We start from the raw sequence: 18,637 nt of genomic DNA on the forward strand, positions 1-18,637 counted from the left end.
GATGCCCCGGGGCGTGAGAGACGCTGGGTGTTGCTGTGCGGTGCTTAGCTTGTAACGCGCATGTTTCCATGATGCATGTACCGGCGACGGCCGAGGGGAATGAGGGTTCCGCTTCAGTTCTTTTGGGTAGAACCAGCGGCTGGTTTTGGCAGCCCGAGTACTGAGATTAATGCGCTCATTTTATGTGTTGTTTCAGAGTTTGGTCTGACCCTGGGGTTTATGTCCAAGGACAAGTTCCGTAAGATGGCCGAAGGTGAGTCCTTTCCGCACCTTTACTTCTAGGACTTGTGTTTGTGGAGAGGGGATCCATAGCAAGAGAACGCAGCATGCCCCCCCCAATGGCCAGACAGGGGCACTTTGATTTAGTGGGCATGGCTGGGGGCTTTACCCAGACTGTTTATGTGACTTTGTGTCCCCTGACTGGGTAAGTGGGGCATTTATTAGAAGAATAATGGGGTTTATTTACCCCGTTTAATTTATAAAGCCGTTTCCTGCTGTTTCTATACACGTTATCGGGGCTTTTAGGGCTGTAGAACCCTGCGATACCCTCATACCCAGCAAACATTCTCACCTCCTAGAAAAGAGGGGCATCAGGGGAGGAGAGAGGGGCATCAGGGGAGGAGAGAGGGGCATCAGGGGTTTGGGGACCAAACAGAGTCTGGGCAAACTAAACAGAGACTGTGTAGGGGGTATGTGCCAGGACCTGGTGGCATCTCTGGGAGTTGTCAGAATACATCCACTGTGTTTATCCTCAACATCCATGGGGTAAAAAAGAGATGATATACCTGGCAGTGTAACAGTAAGCGTCACGGGGGTCTCCATTTGCCAAACAGCCGACAGGTTCATGCCCCCCTCTGTGGTGTAGTGGAAGGGAGGAGTGGGATCCGGGCATCTTATTACCCCCAGAGGTTTGCGGATATTAGGGAGGTGCAGCAGTTTCAGTTACTTTGCAAGAACCCCCCGTGGTCTGCAGGACAAAGTATTGGGCTTGGATCTTGGAATTTGGGGCAAATTAAATCCGGACGACCCAACAGATAACAGATAAAACCAACAACAGATAAAACCAACAACAGATAAAACAGATAACAAATAACAGATAACAGAGCGATAAACTCCTCATCCTCTTGTTTATGTCCCAAGTTTAGCAATAAAACCATCATTTGATAATAAATAATCGCATCCCGTCTGTCATAATCTAAAAACTGGATACTGGATTCAATTCCTTATTAACTTCCTTTGTGGAATCCTCTGCAGCTCGGTGGGCTTCACGGAGTCCGTTGTTTTGTTCGTCTGAAAGGAGAAGATTTAGCAGGAATTTCTAAATTGATGCAATCCATCAAAAAATCCTCTGTGTGTAATCTTGTTACAAAATATATTGTTTGTCTATCAGTCAAAAGGAGCTATTTAAACACAGAATCCCGGAACCCGCTGGCAGATCGGCCCTATCCGGCCCCCGTCGGGTCGGCCATTTCTCAAACCTTAATCAGCCGTTGGTCTCGTCTTAGATTCAGGAGCCGTATGTCTATCCCATGCATGTTTAATACCCTCACTGTATTACCCTCTACCACCTCTGCTGGGAGGCTGTTCTATTTAATTGAGGCTAAAGTCGAAATGCAACATTGAACCGAGAGAAATAAACCATGCATTAACCGACTGTCGGAGTCTGTCGGCTGCTTCACTGCCCGCGTTAAAAACCCGCACCCGCCGCTTCAGATCCAGCATGCATATATTTAAACTTTCTCTAAGGAAATATCGCAGGAATATTTCACCTTTAACTTTGAGCAGAAAAGTAAACTTTTAAACTTTTTTATTTTTCATTTTGTCACTGGGAGAGTCAATGAACGGATTAAGTGATTCTTTTTCCTTAATAATTTGCTGCGTGCGAGTTTACTCTTCGGTCTGTTTGTTGTTCGGAGCGGTTAAACGCAGTAAATTGCATCCATTACTGTACCCCAGCCTGTGTTTTCTGTATCAATCACCGGTTCCGAGGCTGCGGATTTATCAGCCGGTATGTTGGGTAATTAGGGAGCATCTTCTGAGCAGTCGCTGTTATCAGCCTTCTGGAAATGTTAAACATCAGTCATTCGCATTCCGCTCACATCTTCGTCAATCGTTTGTTAAAACGGCTGTTTTAGTGGCCAGAATGGAGGGAAAAATGACTGATGCCTTTAATTTGCCAAAACGGCTCATAATGTCATTTTTATTCTTTTATTTCCTTTGGCTGCTTATTTAAATGTCTGAACGTCTCACAGATTGTTGTAAAACACAGAATCGAACAGACAATTAAAATCAGCACAAGATAAAATAATTCTACTTCCGTTACAGATGCCGGGAACACTTTGATTACAAAAAAAAAGTCTTTCCGGTTTCGATGCGTCAATAATTCAAACACTAAAGAGGGGCTCCCGCCAGGTTTTTATTGCTAGAATCAGAGGAAAAGTATGTTTTAAAACTTAGCGCTCCGTTTTCTCTTTTACCCCGGTTGTAGTTTTTGCCCCATAATATAAAGTTTTCAGGCAGCTGCATATCAGCCGTTTGTATGATTCTCGCTCTGTCATCTGAGCCCCGATCTACTAAACGTCTTCACCCAATAACTTCTAAACCCCGGGTTCTATGCGGTTTTGTAAATTTATTCAGATTCTTCACAAACATTAAAGTTCTCTTTTTTATGTTAGAAATGGATACACCCCCTGCCTAAACGGACATATTTGTAGAATCGGAGACCCCACGTGCTTATGACATGTTTAAATGCTGAGGATGATGGGAGTTATAGGCCAGCCACACCTGAGATGTAAAAGTCTGGGTTAATTGCCATAATTATCAGCTTTTCAGCTTTCCCATATTCTTTGTATTTATCACCAAACTCGTAATCTGGATGTTTAAAGAGATGTGAAGATTATTCCGAACGGGATGCATTTTACAGCCATAATCTACCCAAAACAGCATTTAAGGAAATAGAAAAAGACTCCAAAATAAGATATTTTTGGTAGAAATATTTTTCCAGCTATAGAAAACCTAAATTTTTTTACTGTATCATTTTGGTTTCATTACCAAGTAATTTTGTGCATCAAAAACCTGTTATTTTACCCCAATCGTCGTATTCCCTGCGACCAGTAAAAAGTATCATATGATATCAATGACATATCGGAGAGGGAAGTGATAACGTATCGGGGTCTGATATATTCTATATATCTACATTATATTAAAATGAATTAATCTTAGTATCTGCAGTGTGTTGGTGTCTCCGGCTTACACACTCACTCTCACAGATACATGACCTTAGTATCGTCAACTTCGGCCCCATTCCCCAAATAAGACACATAGACAATGTATGTAATTAAAATTGCTTTATTGTTCGATTTTGGATAAATTTGGCCACGGTCAAAATCCCGGTATTATCCCCAACCGTTACTCCCCAACTCATTATCATATTTCTTAAACGTTATAAACCACAAACTCTTGGCTACAAGCCAACCATATAACACCGTATATCTATAGGGCTGGTAAGGGCGTAACAAACCACGTCAAAAGGGGCAAAAGTTCACACAGGGGCCAAGTAGTCACAGAGGATGTATGTATCTAACCAATATTTTAACCCCTTGTTAGGTCATGGGGTGCTCCTCGTTCCTTCCCCGGTCATGGTGCCCCTGCACCTATTTCTTGCTCCGGGGCTGGTCTTAGACACTCACTCACTCCCTGACACTCTCACTCATTATTTAAGGGCAGGAGATTTAGTGAAGTCAGCTTCACGCAGGTGATTCCGTCCTTTACTGTTAATGCAAATATAATTGATAGGAAGTCCGAAAAAATGTAATCCCCATAAAGCGTGGAAGGGCGGCAATTAATCGGACAAAACCTGCAATCAGATAAAGTAGAGGTCGGCAAAAAAAGCCATCGAGGTTTAACCCTTCTAACTATCCTGCAAGAATAATAACATTAATAATAATAATAAAAAAAGGAATCCTTCATCAGCCTTGTGTTTTTTTCGGGGGGGGGGGGTATTTAATAAATAATTCAGTGGGATGATGATGATAAACCCAATGAATATATGAACTGTTTAATTTATGGCTGAAAAGTTGTGGTTTGGCCAATTGTTTCACTCGATGCCCCTTCGGAGAATATCTGTCACACCGAATGCAGAAATAGAGCAACCATTTAGTGTTCGAGCCCAAATCTGCCGCTTGACTGACAGTGGCGGGTCCAGAGCGCCGTGCGCCGTTAAATGGTCTTTAAGGTCTGTTTATAAAAATAGATGGCGGGTACAGGAGGCGGCACTAATGGTTTAAAGCCATCGATTCCCACCATGGTGCCTCGAGCAGAGAGGAGAGATTGAAAATTTTCTGCTCCCCCCCCCCCAATACCTCTCTCCAATCTATGGCCGCCCTCTCCGTACGGCGGAGCGAAACGCTGCGGCCGCGATCCATCGGCCTCAATCAATTTGTGATTGAAATGTGACATTTGAATGAAAGTTCCAGGGGGGAAATCCACGTTCTCGGGGTAAAAAGGTTCTCGCTTCTGAGAAAAGCAGACTGGAGTCGGGGAATTATTGGAAAAAAATGAACCTTTTCATCTGTGAAGCGGCTTTGGAAGTTGAAGCTGTAAGTAGCGAGGCAGCACGAGGGGAACGAAACGGCGATTTAGAAACGCAGACCGAATAAAACTGCGAAGCGTCGCGGGATTCGAGTCATTTCAACAACAAAAAACAATTGTGCAAATTACTGAACTCTAATTATTTGGAAACAATATATTCTTTGAATCGAGCTTCGGAGAACTGTCTGTTGATGCCGTGCTTGGGGAGCCGGTTAAGACGTACGGCTCGAGCCGCGCGGTTATATTGCGAGTCTTGCATCAGTAAGTCGCATTAGCAGTGGTTTTATGAATCAATAGGAAGCGTTAGGGAATACTTATGTATTGTAATAAGATGTATCAATTCCCGTCCCTCCTGCCAGCGCTCGCAACTTATTGTGAGTCAATAAAACTATTTAGTCTCAGCTTTTAAATCTCCGCTTGGTGTCAGAGGCACCCGTCTGTCGGATTTGTCTGTCGGATTTGTCTGTCGGATTTGTCCGTCTGTCTTTGAATAAAACATATGATGGATTCTTAGACCAATCTGTCCATGGATCTGATGCCTCGGAACCGACAAAGTGGATAACCCCCAGCACTGTATACAGTAATATAACCCCCAGCGCTGTATACAGTAATATAACCCCCCAGCGCTGTATACAGTAATATAACCCCCACCCAGCGCTGTATACAGTAATATAACCCCCAGCGCTGTATACAGTTATATAACCCCCACCCAGCGCTGTATACAGTAATATAACCCCCAGCGCTGTATACAGCAGTATAACCCCCAGCGCTGTATACAGTAATATAACCCCGGCGCAGTATACAGTAATATAACCCCCAGCGCTGTATACAGTAATATAACCCCCAGCGCTGTATACAGTAATATAACCCTGGCGCGGTATTGTGACAGGGCCAGGCTAGCTGGCTCGTGTGTCATATGAAGTTTAGCCGGGTCACGGAGCACTTTTGTGTCCGGTTCTGTATACTGTGACCCGGTAATATATTATATTGTGTTTATTGTGTAACCGGCCCAGAGACTGATGTGGCTTCAGCTCCAGCCTTCAAGGAGACGATCCTATAATCTGGCTGGGGCTCTTAATCAGCCAACACAGCCCTGTCTGCCCAGCCGGCACCCGCACTACAGGGGGGATAACACAGGTGGGGGAACCCATTGTATTCTGTAATCCCCTCACCTGATACATCCCCTGTATACTGATGGGATTTGTGATGGGATGTGGCTGATGGGATTGGGGGTTGGGTTCGGTACACATTGCATTGAGATTGTATAAAGTTCTGTGTGTTTGTAATAAAGAGAGTTCTTCTTGGTTTGCTACGAATGGTGGTCTGGATGATCCGTGGATAGCTGAGTGCGATCCGTATGAGGGACTGACTGGTGATTCCTCAGCCCTCAAACAGGGGTACCCAGCCTTGGGTACGGTGACCCTGTAACAGGTATACAGTAATATAACCCCGGCGCGGTATACAGTAATATAACCCCAGCACTGTATACAGTAATATAACCCCCAGCACTGTATACAGTAATATAACCCCCAGCGCTGTATACAGTAATATAACCCCCAGCACTGTATACAGTAATATAACCCCCAGCACTGTATACAGTAATATAACTCCCCGGCGCTGTATACAGTAATATAACCCCCACCCAGCGCTGTATACAGTAATATAACCCCCAGCGCTGTATACAGTTATATAACCCCCACCCAGCGCTGTATACAGTAATATAACCCCCAGCGCTGTATACAGTAATATAACCCCCAGCGCTGTATACAGTAATATAACCCCCAGCGCTGTATACAGTAATATAACCCCCCAGTGCTGTATACAGTAATATAACCCCCAGCGCTGTATACAGTAATATAACCCCCAGCGCTGTATACAGTAATATAACCCCAGCGCTGTAAACAGTAATATAACCCCCAGCGCTGTATACAGTAATATAACCCCCCAGCGCTGTAAACAGTAATATAACCCCGGCGCAGTATACAGTAATATAACCCCCAGCGCTGTATACAGTAATATAACCCCCAGCGCTGTATACAGTAATATAACCCTGGCGCGGTATACAGTAATATAACCCCCAGCGCTGTATACAGTAATATAACCCCCAGCGCTGTATACAGTAATATAACCCCCAGCACTGTATACAGTAATATAACCCCCCAGCGCTGTATACAGTAATATAACCTCCAGCGCTGTATACAGTAATATAACCCCCAGCGCTGTATACAGTAATATAACCCCCCAGCGCTGTATACAGTAATATAACCTCCAGCGCTGTATACAGTAATATAACCCCCAGCGCTGTATACAGTAATATATCCCAGTACTGTATACAGTAATAGCCCGCTGACTGGATGATTAAGACCAAGTCATTCTATTGCTCCCCACAGGCAGTATGATAAGGAGTCGCGGTGTTTAGTAGATCAGGGGTCAGATAGCAGAGCGAGAATCATACAAACGGCTGATATGCAGCTGCCTGAAAACTTTATATTATGGGGCAAAAACTACAACCGGGGTAAAAAGAAAACAGTGCAGTATTTATGAAAATTTATCTTAAATTTCATCCAAGGAATTAAAAAATTGGTCCCCTTTTAATTGGTACCCCTGGTGCCGGACGGATGAAGTTCGGGTACCCATTTCTTTACAAGCTTGGATTCCATGCCCACTGATGCCCGTACGGGGCAGTATTTACATAAAATGCACCGCTTTGCTCGGTTAAAACATTTAAAAGAATGAACCTTTTTTTTTAGTTTTGCCGATAGGCTGGAACCGGCCAGCGCATGCACAACGAAGAAGAGAAGCTATTATCATTACCTCCCGTATTCACCCAACCAAAGCCATATTATGGACCCAGACCCTATAGAGTAATGGGGCTGTTGTGATACTATTTACCCCTCTCGCCTGCCCCACTCGTTATTGGGGATTCTCTCATTTAAAAGAAATTGGAGTTAGAGAACCATGCGCAGAAACGTGATGATTTTTAGCGTGTGGAAAATGCCCATTATGTATAACTGTCCCCGGTCAGGCTGGGGTCGCGGCGCGGCGGGGGGTATTAACAGCCCCCTCGTCCAGCACTAACTCTGCTGATCCTCCGCGGCCCGTGTGCCCTTCCCTCCGTCAGACTCTATTAGGCGGATATATTGTTAATCAGGATTGATTTTCTGAAGACTAGCAGGTGCCGGCGGATGTCTGAACTGCAAAGTGGATGAATAACCGCGGAAGGCAACCCCGCCAGCCATAAACCAGAGCGAAAGACGTTTTGATTTCACTAAGATGGTGGTGGATAAGTGGAACAGCCATTCAGCAGAAGTGGTAGAGGCTAACACAGCGAGGGCATTAAACATGTACGGGACATGGCTCCTGAATCCAAGATGAGACCGAAGACCAGATAGAATGAGCAGATCAGAATTTCTTCCATCCGTTTCTTTGCCTCCTGCGGTTCTGCCGGCCCGGCGTACAGAATACTGTTGCCTAGGCGACTGATAAATACCGCAGGTAACCGATTCCCACCTGCCTTATGTCCAAAATTAATGCCGTGGAAAAAAAAAAAGCATTTTCCCCAAATCTCAGCGATCCTCGACAAACTCTCCTCCCTGACCGGCTGGCGGATCCCGCGCGCTCTGAACGTCTCGGAGCCGTTTTGCTGCCAAACACTAAAGGACTTCAGGGAGCCGTAAAGCACAAAGAGACGTCCAAACGCTCGTTACCCACCTGTCTCTGCTACCGCGCAGGCATGCAGAACACGGCAAGAAACCGCCTGCACCCGATTAACCCTTTCACTCCCTTACGAGAGCTCTGCATGCGCCGCGGTCAGTAAAAGAAGCAGCTCTGGAATAACGCCGTAACGTCTGCTTTGCGTAACGTTAATGCATGTCTCCTCATGCGCTGTCCGTCTCTTGCAGTCTCCTCATGCGCTGTCCGTCTCTTGCAGTCTCCTCATGCGCTGTCCGTCTCTTGCAGTCTCCTCATGCGCTGTCCGTCTCTTGCAGTCTCCTCATGCGCTGTCCGTCTCTTGCAGTCTCCTCATGCGCTGTCCGTCTCTTGCAGTCTCCTCATGCGCTGTCCGTCTCTTGCAGTCTCCTCATGCGCTGTCCGTCTCTTGCAGTCTCCTCATGCGCTGTCCGTCTCTTGCAGTCTCCTCATGGCTGTCCGTCTCTTGCAGTCTCCTCATGCGCTGTCCGTCTCTTGCAGTCTCCTCATGCGCTGTCCGTCTCTTGCAGTCTCCTCATGGCTGTCCGTCTCTTGCAGTCTCCTCATGCGCTGTCCGTCTCTTGCAGTCTCCTCATGCGCTGTCCGTCTCTTGCAGTCTCCTCATGCGCTGTCCGTCTCTTGCAGTCTCCTCATGCGCTGTCCGTCTCTTGCAGTCTCCTCATGGCTGTCCGTCTCTTGCAGTCGGTTTATGTTCTTATGGCTTTTAATATGTATTTGATTTATTTTAGTGAACAGACTGCAAACAGATGCAGCCGAGACCCCGCATAAAACAGTCGCGCATCCTCTCAGACGGAAGGCAGGCGGTTCTTTACGGCGTGAGTTTCGGAGCGCGCGTCTGCGGCGTAAGTGAAGTTACTAACAGGTAACACCAGAAATAATGGCCGGGTTCCTCTGTTACCGCCATATGCTGTCGGAGGATTACGGCTCAGCCAGAAACGGCAGCGGCTCAGCACGCGGTGCTCAGGAATGATTGCTTTTGGGGTATTTTTTGGCCGCGGGCCCGGTCGTGTTATGAGAGATGTGAGAAGCAGAACATTGCAAACACCGAGTGATTTTCTCTCCCCGGCAAACCCCGGACTGTTCTAAAGCAGAAATTGACAATAAGCGCCAGGCGTTCGCTGCGACCCAAACCGCCTGCCAGAGCCGTCCGTCTCTGATGGGGATTCTGTCTTCCGCGGAGCTCTATTGGCAGCGCCGACGCTCACGTCTGGGAGTGCTGGCTCCGGAACCTCCCGTGTGTTACTTAAGATTGTAACAAAGATATAAAAGCTGGAAGCACAATTTATCTTTCTGTGCTACGGATCCAGAGAGGTCCTGGCAGCCCCGACCCAAAATCCCACACGCTATAAACACCGTCTTCAAACACAGGTTAACCGGCCTGCTTTGGGCTCATTATCTGCCATATTTAGTAAACTCAAAAAGCATGTTTTAGTTGGACTACAGCCTGGTTTATCGATGATGTCATAACAGGAGAACAGCAGATGACTTACAGCAAAAATATATTTCAAGGAATATCACAATTTCTTGAGCCCCGAAACCAGATTAATTCCATCTTTAACAGAAACGGGGGTCTCATGATAATAAAAGCTCATGTTGGGGGCAGGCGGCTGTGATTATCTATAATGTATTTATATGTGTTTATAAGGAATAAAACCTGGTTTCGCGGGATCGGGTCACACCAGTGCAAATGACATATAATTGGGCCCCTATCGCGTTGCCCGTTTCTCCTGGTGGCGTGAATAATTATTTCTAGAGATGGAAAAATGTCCCCTGAATGTCTGGTTTATTGGAATGCACCTTAGAATGCGGGCATTTACTTGGGGATGGTTTGGCCCAACATCTACCCCCTCCTCACATTTCTGGGTTGGTTTGGTCCATTCACAGTCCATAAAGACAAAGTCCTGGTTATTGTTTTGGGGATTAAATCTAGGCTTTCCTGCCAGTTCCACCGGCGTGACGCCCCTATACAAATCATATCCTCTATATAAAGAAAAGATAATAATATTAATAATAATAATGTCCGTTATCGGGCAGCCTGCTGAATAAAGTGATCCGTTGGGCGCGGGGCGATGTTAGCAGTAAGCAGACACAGGACATTAGAGCAGTTTTATGATTAGTTTGGCCTCAATACCCTGGAAATGAAAATCAGAAATCTCAGTATTTAAACCGAACGTTAATGTGTCGACAATGCTTTTACCAAGCGATGTTCTGTCGGTGAATCCGCGTCTGCCTTTTTCCCCGTCGCTGGATAAACGTCTGGTAATGAGCAGATTAGACGCGTTAAGGAAACAGAGTTGTTCTGCTTTGATACCCTAAAGAATTCTTTTTTAGTTTAAAAAAAGCTTTGTAAACAAGCCAATTATTGGTAATTCCCCCAAACCTTAAAAAAGATGAACGGATCGGATGCGGTTTGGTGAGTTTTTGGGAAGTTCTACTAATTAAGAAAATTTTAAGTACAAAATACACTTTTTTTAGTGTCTAAAAACCTAATTCTTTATTTTCTTCTGTATGGCCCAGCACCACGGTGTGTTAAAGTTGTTGATCTGGGAATCGTTCTCCTTCTTGATACTTTCCTTGACGTTGTAAACGTCCTCTAACGCGGTGGGCAGCCCCTCGTATGAACCTCATCATAAATATCTTCAAATGCGTAAATCTAAAATGAACCACCTGCTTGGCATATTTTGTGCATGTGGTTTTATATCAAGAAACAATGAAAAAAACAATGTTTTTCCAACTGAAGTAAAAACATTTTCTGCAGCGCAATGATCGGCGTCTGAGGGTAACCATCCTTACTTAGTAATATTGTAATGATCTCATTTAGTGTAGAATTCACTTCTTTCCATGGTAATTCTTGGTATATTGGTTAATAAACGGTGAATCCATAGCGGTGCAGGAGCCGTCTGTGCAGTGCTGTTGCCTATGGGCTCCAGGGACATGCATTCTCTTTGTGTTTCTAAAAATTCAGAGTCTTGGAGAAAAAAAAAAGGACCTGAACGTGCAGAGAATCCGCAGTAAATCACACGCTTTTACTTCCCAGTTCCCGCCATGGAAACAATGTATTAAAAAGTAATAGTTTGAATGCAGACGTATAATTAAATCGCTCATTTACAGGATCTCAACTTAAATAAAACAGAGATTATTATTTTCATTTTTATGAACTACAGAAGCGACGCTGCCTCCTGCGCTGGATGAATAATAATCGGGCCTTTTCTATGCACAATACAATGTAACAAAACCGGAATTGCAGTTCTGCGCATGACTTATTCATGAGGGTATAGACTGGCTGCCGGCGCTCTGTAATTTACCAAATGGCGCATTACAAGGGAACTTACTTACACAGCGGCCCTCGTGATAATATCCAGGGTGCCGATTCTTCTACAGATGGTAATATAACGTTCAGATTCATTCGTCTGACTCCTATATGGATGAGAGAGACGCATGACGGACTTTTCGAGTTCCTTACTTACTTTATTCATTGGTCACAACGACTAGAGACGGTATTTGTGAAGCCAAAACTGGACCGGACGTCTGTCTTGGCATTAAAGTGGAGCAATCACCGTAGAAACCAAAGCAGATTTCCAGCCGATTGATCCACATTAAGACAGACGTGAACCAGAATAGCTCCAGGTCTAATGTTTAATGTTTTTTTATGAGTGCCCAAGGAGTGGATTCTAAGCATTTGTGTGGTTTCTCGCCTCAGGTGTCTCCTCGTTCGCACAGCAGCCACAGGACGTGGTGGTGGTGGCCGGGCAGCCGGCCAATCTACTCTGCGCCATCCCTGGGTACCGCGGCATCGTGCTTTGGATTAAAGACGGCCTGGCGCTGGGAGTTGGTCGCGATCTCTCCGGTAAGCTTGGTGTAAATGGATTTTCCATGCAGAAAGTAATAAATTGCACTTTTTGTGTACGCCGGCAATCAGATATTTTGGGAAAGGCATCAAATTCTATAGAGAAACTCGTCTGTTAAAGAAGGTTCCAGAACGTTTCCACTTCTAGAACATTTTTCTAGCTTTCATGAATTATTTGATTCATTCAGTGGTAATTCCTGTTTTTGTATAATAGGTATACGTCCCGCCGTATGTTTTTTTGACTGTGCTGACCTAAAAAAAGGGTTCGTTCAACTCATTGCTCTAAAGAGCTGACAGTCATGTATGTAGGTAGTGTGTACCGTGCATTGTAAACCCAATACCAGTTTAACCCACCAAATAACGACACGGAGACCGAAATTGGATAAAGCAGGCCACAGCACAATTTTATTATAAAACCATAAAACACTGTGTTGGCCCAAAACACCATAAACCAATAAGAATAATATACAATAACCGATAAATAATAAATACAAATATACAAATATACATAACACATTACCGTAACATATTCAAACATAACCAACACAGGAACCGAATTAACCCCGTCCTTGCCGGCCTCTCACACTGCACAATCCAGACCACAGGTACTCACCTCCCCCCTCGTCCAAACAAAGATGACAGCTACCTTTCGCTGTCCCACCACCAATGCTAACCACCAGCCGCCCAACAAGCTCGGTGGGCACGTCCAATAAAACACCAGAGGTTAGGGGAGGACTGAGCCTTCCATTACACCAGCATCCAAACTCCATCACTTACCAAAACCAGACCGGCAAGGACACGCAAACCGCCAGCTGTGACAAAAGAAAGAAAGTCAGTACACAAGAAATAGGGAGGGAGGGTGGGAAGCAGGTAAGACTGTTGGCCGTGTCTGTAAAAAAGGACAGTGACCGGGGTCACCCAGAGGGCACCTTATATCACCTAGGGTCTCCCACCCCTCAATTAACATACCCCAATCAAAACACGGACATGCCCTGAGCATGCACTCACCCACACACATACATGCTCCCTGTCCATTTAGCTACGCTGATTCCCAGGGGCCTGGTTGTAAGAAAGGGAAATGAAAGCGTCACCCCTTGTATAGAATATTCCCTCTCCCTCTCTTCATGTCTTTAATACACCTGGTGAATTATTAGAACCCGGGGCCCGGCACATATTCAGTGCAGCCCTGCTATACCTTTTGTTCAGAATAAGAAGCCGGAGCTCACAGTTAAGCTTATTTTCGACTTCTGTTGGCCGTCTGCCTGTTCTCCACCTGACTGATGCGCTTTCATATAATTCAACACACAGCAGCCATAAAGTTATTTGGGGAGATACGGCTTCTATATAACTTTGCCTGGAAATTTTACCGACAGCTTTCCAAATGTCCCCCCAGTGTCCCGATTAGCCTTTAAAGCGCAGGATAACGTATTCACTATGTGACAGATGCCTTAATGCGGTGCGGCGAGGAGCGCCTCTGATAATTAAGCAGAGCTTCAGAAATGTTATTGGAAAAACTCTGGAAGTTTGCACAAAGTGTCAGATTTATATTTCTGGGGTGACACTGATGCTAGGGGGAGCAGAATATTCCTGCGCCAAGCACTTCCTGTGGTAGCTGAATGCTATTTCCTGCTCTGACGGTGCACAGGAAGAAGCTTCCCCCAGGTCTGCTTGTGACGTTTTTGGCAATATGTAGCAGTAAAGTGAACTAGTTTTGTGCTGGGCTTTACCTGGATGCAGGATATTAAATGTTCGGGGGGTTTGCCTCCATTATACGGGGGCATCAACTACTGAGACCTGAGTAGAGGATCAGGGATGTACCCGGTATGTACTCCTACTAAGCAGACACAAGGCATCAGGATCAGAACTATATATATTTCCGCAATTACAAACGGGTAACGCGCTCATTAGCTTAGCCGTGCATTCCCCAGCCTCAGACTGGAACCGGAGTTAGATATAATGTTTTTATCACTGAACCTTTAGCCCCGCGTGATGTGATGGGCTACCTGAAGCTCGTGACTTTTTCTGCCTTAAATCCGTAGAACACTGAGACCCTCAGGCCAAAGACCCCTTTTAATCCATAGTCTATTGTTGATGCCGTCTCATCTCTCTGATAAGATTGCATTTTGAGCTCAATTTCAAGAGATGAACAGGGACATCGGATAAACTTTTTGTTACAATGGCTCTCATTCCTCCTGATGATCATAGATGAGGTCTCTGAAACTAGCCGCAGCTGCCCTTTCCACCATCTTCAAAGAGACAGATGCAGCAGAAGGAGCACAATACACGTTATAGATGGTCCTGAAATCCAAAGTGTCCTGTATTATAAATACTCATTTAGCCGTAATATAACCATAACCGTATGTCTCTCTGTAGGTTATCCACGCTACTCTGTGGTCGGCGACCATTCCTCTGGAGAACATCACTTGAAGATTCAAAGAGCTGAACTCCAAGATGATGCCACGTACGAGTGCCAGGCCATCCAGGCGGCCATCAGATCCCGTCCGGCCCGGCTCACCGTGCTTGGTAAGGTCAAGACATTGTGGATATACTGGTTCTCTGTGGGATAAAATAACCTGTCTCGGTCAGGGCAAGGTGTAAACCCCAAGCTTCTCCAGTCATCAGAGATCCAGCCCCAGCACCATTACGTTGCTGAACTGGACCTCAGCAGCAGATACCAGTCCACTCAGAATAGAGGAATTAAATAAAGTGCATTTAAAGGTGTCATAAGGTCATGATAAGTGAGTCAATGAGGAATCAACGGTAAAATATAAGAAGTTAATGAGCAAATATTATTAATGCCCATGTTTTTCACCTATTGAATTGGACAAAAACTTTTACTCGCTCACCGGCATGAATTTTTACAGAAATTGTAAAGTAGGAATTTATTAAGAACCAAGATTAAATGCTGGTAAATTTTTGTAATTTGTATGAAATGAACTCAAATATATGAATGGTGGTTAATATATTATTAATGCATTGGAGCTGTTTAAGTTCCTGTTTGTTTCAAAGGGTTAGGAAATCTCCTTCTTATCTTTCTATGGGTCCTACGATCAAAACTGCTGGTCGGTGTCCATAAAGCAGATCCCAATAAATATTATTAACATCGAACATATTTAGAAACCTGGGTTACAATGGACAATATCTACTATGTTATTTCCAAAGAAATTGGAAACTTAATGGCAAAGGAGCAGAAAGGCCCCCTGTCGCAATGCATGTTATTCCACCAATTCGGCTGATACTTCTGGCTGGTGGCATTAAGAGTAGAGACCAGAGGAAAAAAATTGTGAAATCAGGATTTGGGGGGAATAAGTCAAAAGAAATGAGTCTCGGGGGATCGTTTAATGATTAAATTCTCAGGAATATTGGATTTGTTCTCTTATAATCACAGTTAATAAATGCTTCAAAAATCAGACGATAGATATTCCACAGGGAACCTATTTGTCATCTGTTAGAGGAAAGTCAGCTGGGACGTACACAGCCGTTCAAAAGTTTGGGGTCACTTAGCTGCTTTCATGAAATACAAAGACATTTCTCACTGTTACATAATTCCAAAAGGGTTTCTAACGATCAATTAGCCTTTTAAACTCAAACTTGGATCAGTGAACACAACGTGCCATTGGAACACAGGAGTGATGGGAGTGATAAAGGGCCATTGGAGCACAGAAGTGATGGGAGTGATAAAGGGCCATTGGAACACAGGAGTGATGGGAGGGATAAAGGGCCATCGGAGCACAGGAGTGATAAAGGGCCATTGGCGCACAGAAGTGATGGGAGTGATAAAGGGCCATTGGAACACAGGAGTGATGGGAGTGATAAAGGGCCATTGGAACACAGGAGTGATGGGAGTGATAAAGGGCCATTGGAACACAGGAGTGATGGGAGTGATAAAGGGCCATTGGAACACAGGAGTGATGGGAGTGATAAAGGGCCATTGGAACACAGGAGTGATGGGAGTGATAAAGGGCCTCTGTACGCCTATGAAGAGATTCCATTAAAAAAAAATGACAATAGTCTTTAACAACATAAACCCCGTCTGTAATGGATTTCTGATCCATTGTCTGTTTTTTTAATGGACAAAATGGGCTTTTCTTTCAAAAACAAGGACATTTCTAAGGGACCCCAAACTTATTGTACATGCGCTGCACTCAGCTGGGAGTCCCGTGGGTAATTGGCAACTATAGTATCCAGGAGTATTGTTTTTTGGAGCAGAAAGTCAGAGTTTACATAAAATACATTTATTGTGGAAACATAAATGGAGAATAATCAGCGTGAAATTTATATATATATATATATATAGATATATAAATAAAGTGGTCAACATTTTGGCTAACCCAGCCTTTATCAAGACGGTCGCGATAAAGAGACAGCTTTATCTTCTTCTTTGTACCGATTGTTGGCCTTTTAGAAAATGTTCCTATTTTTTCTGGAAAAAGTGAGTTTTGGGGTAAGGAAGGTGACTTTAGAGCGTTGAGGTCTCGCCACGTGACTCTGTTTCTCTAGTTTCTAATACCGGAAACGAATCAGATTTCATACCCCTAAAAACTTCAAAGGTCAACATATTTCACCAGCAAAAAAATTGTTCATTCATCAGCAAAGACAGCAAATTCTGCATTTTCAAAAAAACATAATCTTTCACTCACTTGAAATTGCAAATAACGCGGAGAGATTTTCATGGTTTTCACGAAGTCAGGCGCATTAAAATGAAAAGAGTTTTCGTGAATCGCTAAATGCGGGAATGCAGCGTCTGCAGATATCGGGTGAATGCAACCATCAGCTGTTATTATCCAAATTATGACTTTAAAGAAAATCCAGCTTTAAACTCTCCCAAAAAGCGCAGCGAGCCGATAAGACGCGTGCGGATGGATAGAGATGGAATCGTAGGGTGATTTTGGAGGCAGCGTAGCTCATTAGCTGTTTGAATAAGATATGATGTTAATTAAAGAGCGCTGGAAGAAATTCAAACATGACAGGTTTTTTTAGGAGTAAAATGCTAGGTAAACACTTTTTCTGCCCCGCTTGGGGTTTGGGAATGTTTGAGAACATCAAAGCTGTGTGGGTGGAAGGGGGTGAACGCCAGGGACTGGACGGCCCATCGAGAGGTCTTCTTCTGGGGTCTGGAGCTCCACATTCACGGCAGGTCCACGGGGTAAGAGCAGCCGGGGGTCTCGCTGGAAGGTCCAGTCACACGTGGGACTGTATCCCGGGAGCCACGAATCACAGGGGAACCCACTAATTATGGCAACTGTTCCAGAACAAGTTGCTCAAAGCAGATAAGAGTGGAGCGTTCTCTCTGGGAACAGAAATGGGGGAACAAGAGATGAAAGGAAAGGAGTATAATCTGAGTCTTATCTGAAAATTAAGGCATCATTCAAATTATACAATTTTATAAAAATTATTATTAATTCTAGAGACGGTTTCTTTTATTTGCTGATTTTTATATTTACCAGATCAGAACCACAGATTGGTATAACTTGACTTTGCTGCCATTCAGGACATCTGATCGGTCCCTGGATTTGTCCAGACGCAGTCTTTGACCAGGCACTTAGAATATAAATGTAGCAGCAGATCTCTTGCGAATGTCTCCTTACATCATGGAGGTTTTCGTTGAACCCATTTCAGGTACCAAACCCACTTCTACACATCGGGGCATTTTCTATAGTGACTGTCATCCGATCAGCGCCCTGACCCTCTTGGCACTAAGACCGGCCCTGGCTTTTTGTTACGCCGTATCTTATGTCTTCAATCACAGGCAGGTTAAAAAACCGGGTGGACGAGATAACTACTGACGTTCATTTCCGTCTTGGTTGCCGATTAAAGGTGTTGTATTAGGTAACAGCTGCAAACAGCAAACCCTTTATTCCTTCAAGCAAAGAGTTTGTGTCCGTGGTCTCCGAAGGAGATGATTTCGCTCGTAAACACTTTTATCGGGGTTAGTATGTACTGTAGCCGAATGCTGATGGTCTGTTTAGTCTGGATTGGACTTTTAGACAGTAAATCGATTCAAGTTGCAGACAGAGCTCTGATGGTCTGACAGGGGTAAAGCAGGGGTAAGTGTGATGGTCGCAGAGTATTTCCCCTTTCCTATTCCAGCTAGAGAATAATAACAAGCGCGGCTGCATCAGGATGCATCTGGGATCAGCTTATAAGAGCAAAGATTGCACTTAGAATGATCAATCGATGAGAGCCCATGAAGTATCCCAGAGCTCTGCAGGGACAGGTGTGTGTATTAGGGGTAGCACTACCAGGCTTAATATCTCTTTGCCGGGTTCTGTGATGCGCTTTACACGACCCCATGGTACAAGAGCCACTACTCACATAGAGAGTGCCAGCTAGAGTAAAGACAGGGCTCTGTGCGAGTGAAGCTGGAGAAGAGGGATCGCTGTGCGAGCTGCATTGATGATGGGAGAGTGTGTGTATGAATGTGTAAGTGTATAGTGTTAGAGTGAGTGTGTGCTAATGAGTGAGTTTGAACATATGGTGTTAAAGTAA

General features: G+C 44.6%; 1 protein-coding gene across 1 annotated transcript in view; it reads left to right on the plus strand.

The window, feature by feature from the left end:
• Positions 1-243: 243 nt before the first annotated feature.
• The window catches only part of LOC149286943 (kin of IRRE-like protein 3), a 107,474-nt gene continuing 89,080 nt past the window's right edge, over positions 244-18,637 (plus strand). The window contains exons 1-3 of the mRNA XM_089493713.1: positions 244-253; positions 11,978-12,148; positions 14,522-14,671. Of these exons, the coding sequence (XP_089349839.1) occupies positions 244-253; positions 11,978-12,148; positions 14,522-14,671 (331 nt within the window). The remainder of the gene's footprint in view (positions 254-11,977; positions 12,149-14,521; positions 14,672-18,637) is intronic.

This window comes from Sceloporus occidentalis, unplaced genomic scaffold (assembly GCF_023333645.1).
Source record: "Sceloporus occidentalis isolate IW3139 unplaced genomic scaffold, rSceOcc1.0.p SCAF_66, whole genome shotgun sequence".
NCBI lineage: Eukaryota > Metazoa > Chordata > Lepidosauria > Squamata > Phrynosomatidae > Sceloporus > Sceloporus occidentalis.